At 39.2% G+C, this 18404-nt stretch overlaps 1 protein-coding gene across 1 annotated transcript in view; it reads left to right on the top strand.

Annotated features, from left to right (window-relative positions):
* CDH2 (cadherin 2) overlaps positions 1-18404 on the top strand; it is a 112827-nt gene that overhangs the window by 77177 nt on the left and 17246 nt on the right. The window contains exons 4-14 of the mRNA XM_062501341.1: positions 790-936; positions 2007-2162; positions 3547-3691; positions 4743-4915; positions 9789-9926; positions 10288-10473; positions 12324-12580; positions 13917-14059; positions 15249-15482; positions 15798-16031; positions 17255-17394. Coding sequence (XP_062357325.1) covers positions 790-936; positions 2007-2162; positions 3547-3691; positions 4743-4915; positions 9789-9926; positions 10288-10473; positions 12324-12580; positions 13917-14059; positions 15249-15482; positions 15798-16031; positions 17255-17394 — 1953 coding nt within the window. The remainder of the gene's footprint in view (positions 1-789; positions 937-2006; positions 2163-3546; positions 3692-4742; positions 4916-9788; positions 9927-10287; positions 10474-12323; positions 12581-13916; positions 14060-15248; positions 15483-15797; positions 16032-17254; positions 17395-18404) is intronic.

Below are 18404 nucleotides of genomic sequence, written 5' to 3'. Positions count from 1 at the left end.
AGTTGTAGAACCTGGCCTTCAGTTGGGCATCTGTTCATACTGTGTGACATCGTCATTTAGATTAAAAATAAGTTATTCTTTTAAAAGATTTGGAAAGTGTTTTTTGTCACTCTGTTTCCAACCTTAAGCAAGCTAGCTGTGTGTGTTGTTATCCAAAGGATGAAATGACTGCAGATACAGAAGGGAATAGGAAGGGAATGTTGACACTCAAGCGGAGATTAATGCCCAGTGTGTAAAGTGGGTCATCTACTGCATCCATCATGGCTGACATAGGTTTAAAATAATTATAGCATTAATTCTATGGGATTTAATAGGGTCATAAATATTTGAGACATTCCTTACCAGTATGTATTAAACTTCTCTTGGAACTCAAATTACATTATAGCACACCCAGATCTAAATTTAGTGTACAGTAGCACATTACCTGAAATGAAGCTCTAGCTAATGAGAAATACATAAAGGCATACTATTAAATTCTGAAAAATATTAACTACTTCTGAGAAAGTGCTAGATAGTTTACACAGTAGTGCCATGTTATAGATGGTTTATAATTCCCTTTCTCTTCCTAGCTGAGTAAGGAAAGAAAGGGTTCTTACAATTTTGCAGCACAGTTGTAAATAATACTGGTTATTTTCAAACTGCACTGTGATCGCAAATAAAACAGTTCGATGAACACAGAGGAAAGACTGCCTTTCAGTCAATTATGTAATTGTACCTGAGTTACTTTATAATGGCTGCTAGTAATTCTCTTTCTAACATGTGCTTAATTTTGTATTGTACCTGGGAAAGGACCAAAGGAAAATTGAAGAAATCATATTTCCATGGCAACAATACAAGCACAGCAGCCCTCTGAAGAGGCAGAAGAGAGACTGGGTTATTCCTCCAATCAACCTACCAGAAAATTCCAAAGGACCTTTTCCTCAGGAATTAGTTAGGGTAAGGAAGTTAATATAAATGTGGTTTCAGTGTCCCTCAGAGAGCTCTTGAAGAGATTTTGTGTAAATAATGTCTTGTTCATCGTCCAGACATTTATCAGAGACTCATGGGCTGGTTTTTTGTTGCCTCCTCTGTGTTGCGTGCTGGGATGCATCTGATTTCCTGGGGTTTAACTTGTTCCTATCCATCTGTACTGGTGGAAGATGACTTGTTTTGGGTGGTGTGTTAAGGGGCTCGATCTCTGCTGGTTCAGGAGCTCTCCACTCTCCTGCACAGGAGTTCTCTGCCTGGGAAATAGTGTTGGAGTGAGCAGGAAGCAGAATGCACCAGGAGACCAAAGGAAATGGGATCTGATGGGGTGAGGACAGCAGCTGTTCCACAGAACTCTGCTGCCCAGAAGTGGCCACCACAAAGAGCCAAGCACCTCTTCTGGGCTGGCTTCCAACCATGGTACTGGCTGGTCATGATCAATTGGTTGGAACTTGGCAGAAGATGAGCCCAAGTTGATAGGACACAGTTTCACTCTGTTGTGTGTATGTGCTGGTGATCCAGCTGCTCCTCAGAGATGCACTGCCCTTCAGTTGTTTCCTTGGAAGATGAAACAAGTTCAGTCTTTAAGCAAAAATGGCGAGTTCATAAAGAGTTTGCCTGTAATGGAAAGGAGCCTGTAGCTTTGGGCTGGAAAGGTATAGGAGAAGGGGAAAAACACAAACCAGACTTCTAATTTCATGTGTAATTTTATGAAAGTATACATTTTCTCTAAGATCTAAACAATTCTGCTTAAGGTAAAAGTGTTTGCTTGTTTCTATTTAGCATGAATGATTTTTATTCTGAGAAACAAACTGGGGTAATTTTACATTTCTGAATATCCTTTGACCAGTTTCTAACAAAGAATGCTGTTGAAAACTTCAGACTTTACACCAGCTCTGTACCATTCCAGAATAATTATTTTTGCAAGTACAGCTTAAGGAGCGAGGAAAAAAATAAATAGAGCTGCTGCTTGTCTCAGCAGCAGTCCCATCCTGGGCTTGTTTGTAGCTAATGTAAACTTCATCTTTTTTGACACACAGATTAGGTCCGATCGTGATAAAAGCCTTTCTCTGCGGTACAGTGTGACTGGCCCAGGAGCAGACCAGCCTCCAACAGGCATCTTCATCATCAACCCCATCTCAGGACAGCTGTCTGTGACAAAGCCTTTAGACCGGGAGCAGATTGCTTCTTTTCATGTAAGAGGTTAATTTACCATAAATCAGATTATCAAATTGAAGATGAACATCTGCTTCAAACATGACTTGAGCAACCAGTGTTTAGTTTTGTATGAGATATGATTTGAAGAGTTTGTAGCAGATTTGTATTTATTGTACTTAATAAGGCTAACTCTTACTATATTTAAGCAGCTTAAATACATTAACATACATAAACAATGATTAAATGTATTTAGATAAAGTAATTTTAAAATACTGAGATATGGATACTGTACAGGCCATTGATCACAGTCTCCACTGAATTGTATATTTTCCAAAAGTTTATTTTTAATTCAGTAACTTAAATTAGGATGCGACTGCTATTAGAGTTGCAGCTGCTGTGATTTGAGAAACGGATGGGAAGAATAACATACCAATTTTTATTTTAGGGGCAAATCTAAGCATTTTAATAGAATTTTAAATTAGGTCTGTCAGCTTATGAAAATGATATTCTTTGCTCTAAAGAAATTGACAAAGTAAACCACAGATTCCAGTACAAGTGGAAAAGGGAAGTTTAAATAGGGAGAGGGGGAGAGCAGGCTGTGACTTAAAGTTCGCTGTGTTTTTGGGAAACCATGCTGAAATCACCCAGCTCCTGGAGAGAGTTTTCCAGCATGTTGTGGATTAAAACACTGCTTGTCTTGTGTTCTGGGGAAGCCCTTTGAGGGCCCTTTGAGCCCTTTACTGCTCTCAAACAGAGGACACAGCAGGAGGCATCTGGAGGGAAGGTGTGGGTGAAAGGCTCTCTCAAACAGCAGCTCTGGCATCCATAAGATTTTATCTGAGCATTTGACATTGGCCATTCAGGATTTACTGACTTAGGAATTTACATTTATATGAGTCATTTCCAGAGTGGTGAGTTAATAATGCCATCTTGCTGCTTTCTAGTAGCTTCATAGCCATAAGATACGTGTGTGTGTGTGTGTATGTATGTGATGGGAATTAGCAGGACTGCTGTAGGAGGAAGTTGCTCTTTTCCCTAGCAGTGGCCATGCTCTGGTCTAAATACACAGATGTACATTTAAATCTGCATATTTTTAGAGAATATTTTCCAATAGTCATTACTGAAACCAGAATTCTATATGACAGTAGGCACTAGTAATAATCAAAATTACATTATTTCTAAACTAATTTTCATCAAATCTAAGAAGAAAGTCTGCAGCTTAGAATAGTTTGGAAGTCTGAACATCAGTTTCATTAGTGACTTGGAAATTTGAAAGGCCAGTATGAGGAAGTAGTGGCAGATAACAAAATACTCTAATTGAAAAATGTCTGGCCTGAGACTTCCTGTCACTGTTATTATATTATTATATCTATTTGCACCTGTAGGTTATGCAAATTCTAATATTTTTAATGATTTTTGCAGCTGAGAGCACACGCAGTGGATGTAAATGGAAACCAGGTGGAAAACCCTATTGACATTGTTATTAACGTCATTGACATGAATGACAATAGACCTGAATTCTTACACCAGGTTTGGAATGGGACAGTCCCTGAGGGATCAAAGCCAGGTAATACATGGGCTTTTGGGAAGCAGAGGTATTATTTTGAAGTATCATATTTACAGTATCATTTTGAAGGAGTGATGAGGGGGTTACCTTCAGACCTTGTAATACTTCAAAGTGTCTTTAGTGTGATGAGCAAAATCTCAGATTGTATCTTCTTATTTCACCCTATTTTTAATGTGTTTTTAGAATGCTAGGCTTCACTTCCAAAAGGCAAAAATTGCTATGTACATGAACTAAAACCAGGGAATGCTTTAAGAATATGTCTTCTGGTTCATGGTTTTCAAAATCCTAATTATAACATCACAGTTCTTACCTTTATTTTTATGATAGACATTGATGTTCATTTAGTTGACAGGTCAGGGTATAAGAGACTTCCGAAATGTCACTAGATTCAGTTCTAGTTCTGATTCCCAGAGGCTTTGCAAATACTGGGATTTGAAATCAGTGCCATTTGAATTCTTCGGAAAACCTAAGTGTTGTTCAGCTCTCATTAAAATTCTAATCAGCTTAGACTGAAGTTTGCACTATGGCTGAAGCCACTTTCTTAATTTGTCAGAAGTGCAAAATGAAAGGTTAGCACCAGAAATGAGTTCTCTAACTTCTCAGTGTTTACTTGGCATTTGAGTTCTATCTCAAAGACTTTTGAAAGAGTATTATTTATATTGATTTTCAGTCACTATCAGTATGTCCCCCAATTCTGAACAATAAGTATATTTCCTTTGGCCCAATTAATAACATAAGTATCTAAACATGAGATGTTCTCTTGTTACAGAAATGTTATTTGTGGCAGAACTGTAAAATTCCATTGTTTACATAGCTTCTTCAGTTATAAGCAAATCTAGTCTTTTATAAACACAAGAGTATTTTTATCTCCTCGTATGTATTTTAATTACTCTGTTGGTGAGTCTTGAGTTTAGCCAGTTTGTTTTAAGTAAAGAAGGAATGTGCAGATTTTACCAAAAGAAATATGTGCTTTGACCATGCTTGTAAAGTGATCTTGTATAATCTGAGTGTAAACTGTTTATATAGCATCAATTATTTATCCTGCTGCTAGGAACCTATGTGATGACTGTTACTGCCATCGATGCTGATGATCCCAACGCCCAGAATGGGATGCTGAGATACAGAATCTTGTCTCAGGCCCCGAGCAGCCCCTCTCCAAACATGTTTACAATCAACAACGAAACCGGTGACATTATCACTGTAGCAGCTGGCCTTGACAGAGAGGTATGGCAGGTCTTAATCCCATGGGCTGGGTTGCACTTAATATTGTGAAGATGCACAGCTCGGGGCTGTGGGTGGGTGAGAGGCTGGGCAAGAGCTGACAGTGTGTGCCTGCAGGCAGTCATATCCAGGGCTGCATCAGAAGCAGCCTGGCCAGCAGGTCAAAGGAGGTAATTCTCCTCCTCTGTTTTGCTCCTGTGAGACCCCTCCTGGAGTGCTGCATCCAGATCTGGGGTTCTCAGCACAGGAAATGTGTGGACTTGCCTGGAACAAGTCCAGAGGAGGGATGTGAAGATCATCAGAAGGTTGGAGCGCTTATCCTGTGAAGATAGGCTGAGAGAGCTGGGACTGTTTAGCCTGGAGAAAAAGAGGCTCTGGGGAGACCTTACTGCTGCTTCCTTTCCAGTACCTAAATGGGGACTACAGGAGAGCCTGGAGAGGGGTTTTTAATAAGGGCATATAGAGATAGGATAAGGGGAGATGACTATAAACTGAAAGCAGGTAGATTTAGATCAGATAAAAGGAAGAAATTCTTTACTGTAAGGGTGGTAAGATGTGGAAACAAGTTGCCCAGAGTGGATGCCCCATCCCTGGACGTGTTCAAGGCCAGGTTGGATGGCATTCTGAGCAACCTGGTGTAATTGGAGGTGTCCCTACCCAGAGCAGGGAGTTTGCACCTAGAGGACCTTTAAGGTCGCTTCTAGTCCAAACAATTTCATGGTGCCATGAAATATTTCTCCCCCTCTTAACTTACTCCCTTTCTTCACCCTGCTGACACTGGTCATTGTCCTAGTCCCAGAGTACAAAACTCTGGAGGAGAGGAAATTATGTTAGGGATGAAAATTGGACCTACACATTCCATACATGGAGATACTCTTATCTGTGTAGGGTCTTGGAAGAGATTTTGTCCCATAAGCCTGTTTGCTCTTTATAAACAGGTAAACACTAAAGCAGAGAAATGCAGTAATAATAATCTTAAAAAGAAATAATCTGTCAGTAATTCACTGCTATGTGCTGAACAAGGTCCATCCTGTCTAGACAGTTCTTCACTGTGTCCACCACTGGAGAAGGAGTGTGCCAGATCCTCTGCTCTGATGCACCCATCTGTGAGGTTGGGAATAAAAATATTTCCCTCCCAGTTCCAAATCTGTGACACTAACTGTGCTTTTAAGCCACTTGAAAACTTCACAGGAGATAAGCATTATTTTATAAACAAGCTATAAAATCTAAACAAATCTCTTTTGAATACATCTTGTTTCAACTTCTGTATTACTAACCTCATTTTAGCTCATTAAATCCAAAGGACTGGATTTGATGTTCATCTTTTAGCTGCGTGTTTATAGATATTTAAAATGGAGAATAAAAACGCTTTCTGAAGTTCTACATTTGCTACTAATATTCTGATGCATTTCAGTCTGAAAGGGGCAATCAGAAGATTTGAAAAGCTAAACAGACTGTTAGATATTGCAATTAATATTTGAGGTTTTATTAACATTCATTCTGTTTAAGTTGGTTTTGAAGAGAAGGGATTTGAGAAAAGGAAAACCCTGAACTTTACAGTATTGCCCTATTAAATTAAAAGAATGATGGGCAGCTTTGCTCTTGTTTTTAAAATCCCCTGGTCATCTTTGACAGATGAACTTTCAGAAGGACATAGCAATAATTCTTGAGGTTTTATCACTTCTTGACCAGCTGTACTGGAGGGATTTAACTTGGAAGAAACCAGCTGCCTGTGAAACTTAGACCCTCACATTAACAGTTGGGAAAGCCTTGTCATTCACCATCAGTTTTCCTGATGGATCACTCTGCTGATACGCAAATGGGTATATATAAACATTTCTTGAACATGTTAGATATTAATGATTAAAGTTAAATCATTCAAATATTAAATTAAATTAATATGAGATAAAATGGTTTCCTTCCCAGGCTTTGCTTCCTCCATTTCCTGAGTCATTTTTGGAAGTCAATCAAATTAAAATGTCTGGGAGTCTAGAGAGCTGAAGCTGAATCATCTTCTGACAGTGGGCTGGGGAATGCCTTGTGGTCCATATACCTCAGCTGGTCTGCCTGCTTCTGCCTTTTCACTCTTTTCTACATTTCTTGTCTCTCTTTATAAAGCTCTAATTAAAGTCATAAAGTATTAGACATATTTTTAAAATCTTAAATGTGACACATTTTTTATGGGAGTATCAGTGTTGTAGGCATTAAAAAAAAAGTGGTTCCTCTGATAGCATTTCTCATCTGCTGGTATTTTAGATTAACATGCACAATGCATTATCTGTGCTAACATGCACAGGAGGAGATTTGCTTAGGTAAGGAAACTCAGCTGAAGGCAGAAGAAATCTTTCATTTGTTATCTCAAAAGATGCAGTTTCATGAGATCCAGCTGCTCTTACTTCTTCCGTTATTGCTGTGGAATTCACTTCAGCATTAAAACATCTGCCTTGATGCTGGAGGTGCTGAAGAAGTCAGGCAGGGTACTTAAATTTACACACTGACATTCCTGCCTCACGTGAGGTTAATTCAGTGAAGTGCTCTTTTATTTGGCCTGTGTTGAAGTGGAAAGATGTGAACTGATGAGGTCTGCGTTCTTTCTTGAAGCTGTCAGTTCGCTTTTGGACGTGTTGCTGCTAAGTCTCTGTGCAGGCTGCTGACACATGCTCCGCAGCTTATTCCTGGCTGCTTCTCAAACCACAGTAAAAAAAGGAGACCCTCTTTCACCTCCCCCCATTTCTCCATGCTTGGAAAGTTGCATGCTTGTTGATTTCTGAAATTTCACTCTCAGCAGTTGATCTATTTTATGTGAGTGCTGGGCAGAGGGGAAAAAACAAGGAACTAAACAAAAACACTGATATTGTGTCTTTTGGGGCACTTTCTGGGGAAGTTTTCAGCATGCCCATTCTTTTGGAATTAAGTAAGACGATTGTAAGGAAGCTGAGTCTCTGTGTAATAATAATGGAGTTTTCTTAATGAAATTTTATTCTTGGGATCAATGTGTTAAGACCCAGATGAATCAGAACCACCTGCTGTTTCAATAACATAGAATCATATGGCAGTGCGATTTGCTTCAATACTGCTTTAGATTTTATTGCTTCACAGTAAGTAAACTATTATTTTTTCCTGGATGAAAGTGGTAAAAGCATTTCTTTGATTCCCTCATGACTGTTGCTCTTATTGGTGTCATGAAGGAAGCCTTTAGGATGTTTAAAGTCTTTTGAAGGTCAGTTTGCAAGTATATTTTCCAAGCCAGAATTTATATATATATATATATTCATTATACATATTTATACATATGCATTATACATATATACTGCATTTCTGTAGACTTAATACTAATGTTTCTTTTTTCAAGAATTGTGGGGTGCACATATAGCAGTACACATTTGGGGTGTCTTGTGAAGGTTTCTGTGTGAAAGAGGGCATGAGCATAAATCATTATCATCAGTGGGAGATGAAGATCCATACAGCTTATTTTAAAAACTTTCTATTCCGTGACTCATAGTTGCTGCTTGGAAATGTGCAAACTGTTAAACCTCTCATGTCTGTCGTACTGTCTGGCCAAAGTCTCAAAGAAAGCTAAATGCTATCAGTGGAATTATTTGTCCTTGCTCATTTTTTGTATCAATACCTGTAATTCCTTTTTTGTAAATGGTGTGATTCTAGGGGTGTCCTGCTTAGGGTCAGGAATTGAACTCTCTGATCCTGATGGGTCCATTCCAACTGAGCATGTTTCATGATTCTGTAAATTGTTTCCATGATAAGTAATCTGTTCTATACCCCACTCTTTAGACAAAGAAAATAAAGTACCAAGTGAAAAACAAAAACCCAAAACATAAAAATAGGCTCTTCTTGAAATATTTTTATTTTGCCAAAAGATTTTTGCCAGTGTTAGTAAACCGTTTGTGAAAGTGCTCTTTAAAAGTAATAGCAGCTCCTTATGTTTGTGTCCTTTCTTTTGGAAGAACTGAATGGTAGCTCTTCTCTCCAAGGAAGGACGATGAACTGGTAAATGAAGGAGCGTGCACAATATTTGAGAGCAATGAGTCAAAATAAACTTTTCAGCAATTCTATACAAAAGGCATCTTTATGATTTTCCTTTCTTCTTCTTTTTTTAATAGAAACTTGTTGATGCTTTTTTAAGCAGCTCACCAAGCTGAGGTCAGGTCTCCACCAGGCGTTTCTGGTGCTTAGGGACCCTGGCCCCACTCCAGCAGTGAGGGGGGAGCGAGTGCCTGGCTCAAGGGCTGTTAGCAGCAGTGGGGGGAGAGGGGGCCATGGCTGCCATATTCAGCCAGGGAGTTTAACATTTATGGAAATAGCCTGTTTGGTGCTTCCCTCCCCCTTTCTCCCAGTGCCCTTACTCGTCTCTGTTGGCCTCGACATCTTTGGTTTCCATAGAGATCTCAAGAAGTTGCAGCAGCAGTTTTATACTCAGGCTTGGCTGAAACAAAGCCTTGGCAGTTGTGGCCGTTTGGCCGACAAACCTATCTTGGCTCAGTGCTCTCAAATGCTTTTGAGGACTTTCCCTGTTTTAGTATAAAATGCACTCTGGTTCTCTTTTCGCCATTTGAAAAGCATTATTAAACCTGTGATCATGCGTTAACTGTCTAAAGCAGTTTGATTTATTAGAGTAAGAAGCAGTCAGCCTGTCCTTACCTTGATGGTCTTTGAAGAAAGTCAAACAGTAGTTCAATATAAGCAACCTGCTGCTGTATTCCTGTGGCACAAACTTTGCTCCTGTCATTTTGGGTGATGCTAACTAGAATAAATTGTGTGATGGGCTTCATCGTTTAGCAGAGTACAATTTTGGGAACACTTTCTGTCCTATGGTAATGTTAGTTTTGTCTAAAACTTACGTTGTCACTTTGTGTTTTAGAAAGTACAACAATATACATTAATAATTCAAGCTACGGACATGGAAGGAAACCCAACATATGGTCTTTCAAACACAGCAACTGCTGTCATCGCTGTGACAGATGTCAATGACAATCCTCCAGAGTTCACTGCCATGACTGTAAGTACAGCATAGGAGTTTCTGAAGGATGTGCATATTTATAACCATTCTCTGTTTCTCTCATTATATTCACAGACAGTAAATATTTATTACTTATTAAATACCATACTGGCAGGCAGAATCAAAATACGTGCAGAATATATATCCCTTACATCCAGTGTTCTGCTTTTGACCAAAAGGCAAAAGCTGACCAGGGAATCAAGCCATTGGTTCTCTGCATGGCCTCAGGTAAACTTCATTAGATAAATTGTCAGAGCTCCAGTGAAGAGAGATGGGCTGCCCTGCTTTGATGAATGTTCAGCCTGGTGTGGCTCTCGCATGCTCCTCCAGATGAGGTGAAGTGTTCACTTGGTTTTTACAGTTCTACGGGGAAGTACCAGAAAACAGGGTGGATGTGATCGTAGCGAACCTGACGGTGACAGATAAGGACCAGCCGCACACGCCGGCGTGGAACGCCATGTACCGAATGACTGGGGGAGACCCGACGGGCCGCTTCACCATCCTCACCGACCCCAACAGCAACGATGGGCTGGTCACTGTCGTCGAGGTGAGGCATGCTTGCGTTCCAGAGAATTCAGCAGAGGTGGAGGAAGTGGGGCAACACTGAACGGGGGGAGATGTGAATTCCTGAGGCCAGCATGAATCTGGAATAAAACGGATGCTTCCTTTCTTGTGGAGTCTGCTAGTCTGTCTCTTTGAATGTTAACCTTGCTTATGCTATCAAAAGTATTCTACCTGCTCAGTTTTAAAAATCAGGCTAGGTTATTAGAAATTACAGATCTTGAATCTTTATTTGCTGAAAGTTAGGAATTGCTCTGTGAAAAAGTGTCTGCTTGGCATTTTTTGCTAGCCTAAAGGAACAACTTCCTACCTCCTCAGTTAGTAGTCATGCGTGTTGTCTGCACATTTTATGTCAAGATGTTCCATTAAGGAACAGATATAGGCAGTCAAAGCACAATCAGAGAGGAAAAAATGATAGGTGGGAGAGCACTTCTACAAGAGACATTAAAAGACTGGCTATTTTTAAAACTTCATTTAAATACCTTTTATGGAATAACCTGTCTATCTTCATTCTGCAGCCAACACAGCTCTGTGTTGAGGGATGACTTATTTCTAGTGATAATAACAATGTGGTTCTATAATTAAACCTGCCAGGCAGTAGCCACGTTTCCTCATGATCCTCTGATAAACGTCTCATCTCTGAGTTGGCCTGCTCTGGTTTTGGCTGATCCATTTCAAAGTCAAATGTATGATGCCAGTAATCCCATTTGGAAAATTAAAAAATCTGCTTTTTCTTTTCTCTCTTTTGGTTTTGTTTTTTTGTTTCATTTAATTTCATTTCTTTTTGTTTGATTTTATCCTCCCAGTATGTAGGTGACAGAAGGAGAAGGATAACCTACATAGATCATTAATAGTAATTCACACTGGGTGTTTTAAAGATAACTGGTCTTCCTCAGAGGAGCCAGTTGTTGCATTGCAGTCTACCAGGAAGAATTATGTGAATGTCTGTGCTTTTTAGCACTCCTTTAAGTGCCCAGACACGGGAAGAGTTGGAAACCTGCCTACAGTTTTTATTGGCAGTGCAATGAGTTGATCTGTCAACCCATAATGAAGATTCAATTGTCTCTTGTCACTTCATACTGCCACATGCCAACTGCCCTGGTAAGGTACAGGGTTTTCTTCCAGTCTGGGATCTATGTGAGTAGTACAGTGCCTAGTACAAAGGCAAATCCTGTCTTCTGGAATGCCTCAACCCTGTGCAGCATGACAGAGGAACTCTACATTTGCACTGTTTTTACTTTTCCTTACACTGGACTTCTGGCTTAGTGAGGGAAATCTCTAAACTGAAGGTTGTCTTCACTGGGAAGATGGAAACTGAAGGTGTATTAGAAATTAGGTTGGCTGGGATTAGCAAGGGTCTCTCTAGTGAGATGTTGAGGGCATGAGAATCTCTGATCTATGGGAATAGCTATAGTCATGAATTTGTTTGAAGGAAACTTTTGTCCTTCTAACAGTAAGAAGCAGCTTTCTGTCCGCAGGAGAAATCATCAGGAGGCACATGCAAGTGCTGGCACAAAGCTGGGAGCTTTTTCATCATTCTGTGGTTAAACTATTTGTTTGCTCATTTGTCTCTCATGGCAGTACCAGACTAAGTTAAATCCAGGAATGACAAGATTTCTGGCTCTTCTGACTTCAACACTGCTGCTGTTTCTGCTAAGCAATACCCCAGCACATGGGCTTGTGTTGAGGTGATAATATTGTGCTCTCTTCATACTCTGTGCTCATTTTTGAGAAAAGCTGTACAAAGTAATCTTCAAAAATGTGCTTTAAAACGTTATTGTGTGTCCATTGCTCTGTGACTAAACATTAACACTTCCTGCTCTTTGCTCTTTCCAGCCTATTGACTTCGAGACCAACAGGATGTTTGTACTTACTGTAGCTGCGGAAAATCAAGTGCCTTTGGCTAAGGGGATTCAGCATCCTCCTCAGTCAACAGCAACCGTGTCCATTACAGTCATTGATGTGAATGAGAGCCCATATTTTGTTCCAAACCCCAAGCTCGTGCGTCAGGAAGAAGGTCTGATGGCTGGAAGCGTGTTGACAACTTTTACTGCTCAGGACCCAGATCGTTACATGCAGCAAACATCTCTAAGGTCTGTATAAGCATTTTGCAATACCTGTGTTATGAAATGGGTGGGGAGCAAGCAGGTGACATGTGAAACGACTGGAGTTACTGTAGCACTCAGCTTGCCCAGCACATCCTGTGGGTTTTGTGCAGCTCTTTCCAAAGGGATTTTGACTGTAGAGAGGATGAACTGACCAGTATTTATAGGTGTGTAAACTGGGTCATTTTCTCATCCTAAGTTCCATTTCATCAAGATAGAATTCAGTTACGCATCTTGCATAAAGTAAATGTTCTATCCCAACAAACTCAGTCAGAGCAGACACATACTTCTGTGAACTAAGATCATTAGCAATTAAAATTCACCAGTAATTTTCACATGGCAACAAAATCAGATTGTTGATGAAATCTGAAGGGTTTTCTTTTAATTTTTTCTCCAGCAATGCAAAGTGGTGGTGTTGTTTGTCTGTGAACTGTTGTACAGATAGCTATGATTGTAATTTGATCTTAATTTTTCTTACATCTAAAGCTTTGCTACATGAGCATGCCTCATATAAGACATGGTCATTATGTGCAAAGCTAAGGCTATGACTGCCCATGGGACAGGAATCACCTTATTGAGCCTTTTTTTTCTTTTTTTTAAGCTCATGTAGAAGTAAATCCAGAACTTACGTTCTGTCTTTCCTTGCAAAATCAAGATTACTGCAATTTTATTTGCTCTTGATTTTTAGTTAGCTGTTTCTCATACTTTGCACATTTCTGGACATAACCATCATAGAAGTGACAGCATGAGGACTTCAATACTAAGATGGCTTGCACTTGATTAATGTCAGAGGGAAAATTTATCAGATAGAAGATGGTTTTGAAAGACACTTCTTTTTCAAATTAAGATGAGAAACATGCAGCAAAACCAGGGCCTCTGAAAATGAAGTGATATTGAAGTGCTAGAACAATGTGAGTTAGTGCAAGTAACACTCCATTTTTACCTGTCTCCTGCTCTCAGAACTCTGACAAGATGAAAATTAGTATGAATAGCTTTGTAGATGCAGAAAAACCGAGAAGGATCCCGACTGAATATTTTAATGGAGTCTGAGTATTAATGTTATATAATTCATGGTAATTATATGGTTTCCTTCAATTACACAATAACTTATAGGGCAAGGCACTTCAAGAACCAAAATTCAGGACTGATTTTAATATGCATTTCCAAGAAATTTACTCACGGGGCTTGATAAATGGGAATTTGTAAAATGCTATCTTCAAATTCCAAAAATGTGTTCAGAATACAAATTAAAATACTAATACTGTCTTTGTTGTCAATATTTTTGTTGGCAGATAAGTAACACAACTTATGATTAAATACACAGGTACTCAAAACTTTCAGATCCTGCAAACTGGCTGAAAATTGACCCTGTTAATGGACAAATAACTACTACAGCTGTTTTGGATAGAGAGTCAATATACGTGCAAAACAATATGTATAATGCAACGTTTCTTGCTTCTGATAATGGTACGTATCAATACTGTGTATTTTTTTCAAAAAGCTTGTCTTCTTTGTGATTGATTGACATTCCGTTTTACTAGGGCAGAAAACAGAATATGCTTAGAATACATCCCTTTGGAAATCTGTATTACTATCAGACTGTGTATAATTTCTCAGGTACTTGGGAAATGGCTGAAAAATAATTCTCTGAGGTTGCAGAAAAACACTGTCTCGGTTACATTAGTTGAGTTGACAGAAAATTGAAAAAACTCTGCATGGGAGTGTGGTAGGTTGAGTGAATGCACAGCATGAGTGGGCTTTATGGGGAGTAATGTGTCATTGGAAGGGCTTTGTATTTTCCCACTTTGAGACTGCAGCATTGCAGAGGCAAAAGTATCTTTTTGTTGTCCGTTTGTTAATGACAATTAACACTGCTCAGAAATGAATCCTTTGATTTCAGCTGGAGTGCTGTACTGTTCATAGCTGATAGTAGAAAGATGGGCAGGCGCAGTTAGAAATATTCTCACATTAGAAGGGAAAACTGAAACACTGGGGCTATATGCCTTGGAAAGAAGATGTGGTAAAATTTTCTGACTGGAAGCTAGATCAACTGTTTCTGTACTTTGGCTCTGTTCTGGAGAAAAACATAAATAGAACTGGAAGGTTATAGGAGGTGGAATGTGAACCATTGGTAGTTATACTGAAAAATCCAGTGCCAAATGATCACATCAGTGTGTGATTCCAGCAAGGTTTATGGAAGCATCACACATTCAATATGGATGGCAGGAATGTCTAGAAATAGCATGCTGAAAGTCAGTATTAGAAAGAGTTTAAATAGCATATTTATGGTAAAGGGTGATCTTAAGCCTTCAAAGTTAGGAAATCATTTTTCCAGAGGACAGACTATCCCAAGTTTGCGCCTTCTTGTTTGAAGCCTTTGATGTGGACCATCTCTGGAGATTAACTGTCTGTCTGGTCAGTGAAGTGCATGAGTCCCTGATCTATGGATCTGCAGTTACTTGCTTAATTGTGCTGAGTAGGGCCATTTTTCTGAGAACAGACTACATAAGAATTAGTAGGAGCAGTGACAGTGTTAGATTGGTTTTTAAAAAACAGAATCCCAGAACTGAGGTAAACACATAACAGTGTTGGTACAGCTTCATTTAAATAACTTTGCAACTGGAAAGAGGCTTAATGCTATTTCCTTTTATTTTAGGAATACCCCCGATGAGTGGAACAGGCACACTTCAGATATACCTGCTGGACATCAACGATAATGCCCCCCAAGTGCATCCAAAAGAAGCCACAACTTGTGAAACACTGCAGCCTAATGCTATTAACATCACTGCTGTAGACCCTGACATAGATCCAAATGCAGGCCCATTTGCCTTTGAGCTACCTGACACACCTGCTAGTATTAAGAGGAATTGGACCATTGTTCGAATTAGTGGTAATTAACATTATGGAAATCTTCATAATTTTAAAGAAACTTTAGTAAATGTCTTCTATTTGCTGTTATTTTGCAATATACATGAATTTGGATAATATGAACAAGAAATCGCCTCAGTGTAAGTTCCCTAGAGAACAAGAAATTTTAAGAAAGAAGAGATGGTCACAGCAGTCAGGGAGTCTACCCTGAGTATCACATAACAGTTTGAGCAAGAAGTTAATGCTGAGCTCAAACATGAGCTATTTTTGCCAACACTGTTTTAATCCCATATGACCAGTATAATACTTTTAATCAGTGCCTTGTTTTTCCGCACAGGCGATCACGCCCAGCTCTCCTTAAGGATCCGGTTCCTGGAGGCCGGGATCTATGACGTGCCCATAGTAATTACAGATTCTGGAAATCCACATGCATCCAGCACTTCCTTGCTGAAGGTGAAAGTTTGCCAGTGTGACTTAAATGGGGACTGCACTGATGTAGACCGGATTGTTGGTGCAGGGCTGGGCACTGGTGCCATCATTGCAATTCTGCTCTGTATCATCATCTTGCTCAGTGAGTAGATAGCTCTCTTAATTCTACTCCTTTATTCTTGTTTTGCAAGTACTGTATTATGTTTTAGTATCAGGTATCTTGAGAAAGACAGGGTAGTTATTAAAGGCTCAGGTCCAGGAATTATTGCTGCATGGTTCAGTGTTTTGGACAAGTATGAAAACTTCCTGATAGTACAGGATTTGGAGTTGGACAGAGTACAGCTAGCACCTGTTTGGCAGTCAAGTCCTACAGGGGGTTTGTGAAAGAGATTTTCCATTTATACCCATGGATACTTGTAATGTTACATCAGTGTGTAGCCAGGTTGAAGATGTGATTAGTCCCCAGGCATCTTATCTCTCTTGTGCTGACAGTATTGTGATTTGGTGCCACCCATAACAGGTAACAGTGCTTCTAAGGAGTGCTCTGATGTTAGTACTATTGTGCTTCAGATAAATGCAAGTAGGAATTACTGTTGGAAAGTAACACATTACAGCCCTCCATGTAAGGCCTGACAAGAAAGGCACGTGTTGCAATGATGTGTGTAAGTACTGCACAAAGCTGTACTAGTATTTTATTTTGTGTGAAGTGCATTGAGTAAGGGAAATTACTAAAAATCATGAATAAGTGTCTGTCCAGTGTAGTAAATTGGATGCTAGCTCTCCTACCCATTGGAGTTAACTGATTGCCTATTGTGGTGTAACACAAGGGAGAGATTAGCCTGGTCATAGTACACTATGCACCCATCTAGAACATAGAGAATTATGGAAAGGAGTAATAAAAATAAAAAAAAAACAGATCCTGGCGAAGCACACAGTGTATTTACTTTCTTGATGCAAGATACTTTTTAAATGCTAGGTAGGAAACTAACAGAGCCTTATTGAAGGAGAGATTTCTTTCTGAATCTAGTGGTTTATGAAGCATAGTCTTTCTTAATTCATTTCATGACAAGTTTATTTTGCAGATGTGGAATGGATTTACTACTTACAACCTTGAATATGTGATTGATTTCCAAACTAAATTGCCTATAGTGGTCTGAATTTAAATATCTCTTGCTTAAGCTGCCTTTTGTCAAATTTCTAATTTAAAAAAATCCTGTACCTTATCCAGAACAGTCAAATCAAACTTCATTGCTTTTTGCTGCTTTCTTTTTTTTATGAATCTTGACATTAAATTTCTACAATTTTCTATGGCTATATTTCACAGTCAAGATGTGGTTTTGTCTCTTCCATTTTTGCATTTTGCAGTTTTAGTTTTAATGTTCGTGGTATGGATGAAACGCCGTGATAAAGAGCGTCAGGCAAAGCAGCTCTTGATTGATCCTGAGGATGATGTGAGGGACAACATTCTGAAATACGATGAAGAAGGGGGTGGAGAAGAAGATCAGGTGAGCAAAAGTTAATGGGTTTTATGTATAGATTTTCACTTCTCACTGCACTTCATTTTGTTTACATTGAGACACTCTGGTAGATAGCTTATTTTTACATTAAGTACTGAAGGCAGTAACTTTAAATAAAACATTCTTTCTCATTTTGGTTTTTTTTTTTTGCTATTGCAGATATACCAATTCCTTGCCATTTGGATAAGATGTAAAAACAGTATCTTGTCGTCTTGCAGTAAAAGCATTCTGACCAGATTCCAGCTAAAGCTGTTATATTTAAATGAAAGTTAACATCCACTCTCATTGCTGTCTGTAAACTTTACTCACTCCTTGTCTGGGAACTTGTGCAGCAGCAAGAGTGCAGGGTGCCTAATTATGATCTAAACCAAATATAACCCTTTCTTGGTGGTGGGTGAATGTCTTTCTAGATACATAGTAATGTTGGCTATTGACAGATTTGCCACCACTGGGATTTCAAGCTTGGAAAGCATTTAGGTTTCAAGTAGCTGTCAGGGCACATCTGTGTTTATTCAGATACCTTCCCAGGCAGATGCCATATGCATTTACTCTTATGTCACCTCTGGTTGAACCACTGCTGATATGTCAGAGGACTAGGAGTGATGTGTATATGCTAAGAATAGCTTATTTTTCCCCCTCTCTCTCCAAGTTTAGTGGATTTTCTAGCCGTGTGATTTCCTTCCTTCAGAGGACATTTATTAAGTGCTTTATGCATATGACAAACAGTAGATTTATGCACATTATTAATGGTAGAAGTAAGTGTAGTAATTACAAAGAGAAGAGTGCATATAATAGAGTCTAAGAAATTTTCCAGTTAAAAGCCTTGAAAAATTAAGTGCAATTCTTCCACACATCCCCAGTCTCAGTCATCTGGCACTTCAGTTATCTGAAAAGTGTCTCCCTTCACTGGTACAGACTTTTATAGTTTCTTTATGCTCATTTGTTTGTTTGTCTGAAATTTGTGTTCCCCTTAGTAATTTCCATGCTTCCTGCATCTC

This window comes from Cinclus cinclus, chromosome 1 (genome assembly GCF_963662255.1).
Source record: "Cinclus cinclus chromosome 1, bCinCin1.1, whole genome shotgun sequence".
Taxonomy (NCBI): Eukaryota; Metazoa; Chordata; class Aves; order Passeriformes; family Cinclidae; genus Cinclus; species Cinclus cinclus.
This window is presented reverse-complemented; position numbering and strand designations above follow the sequence as displayed.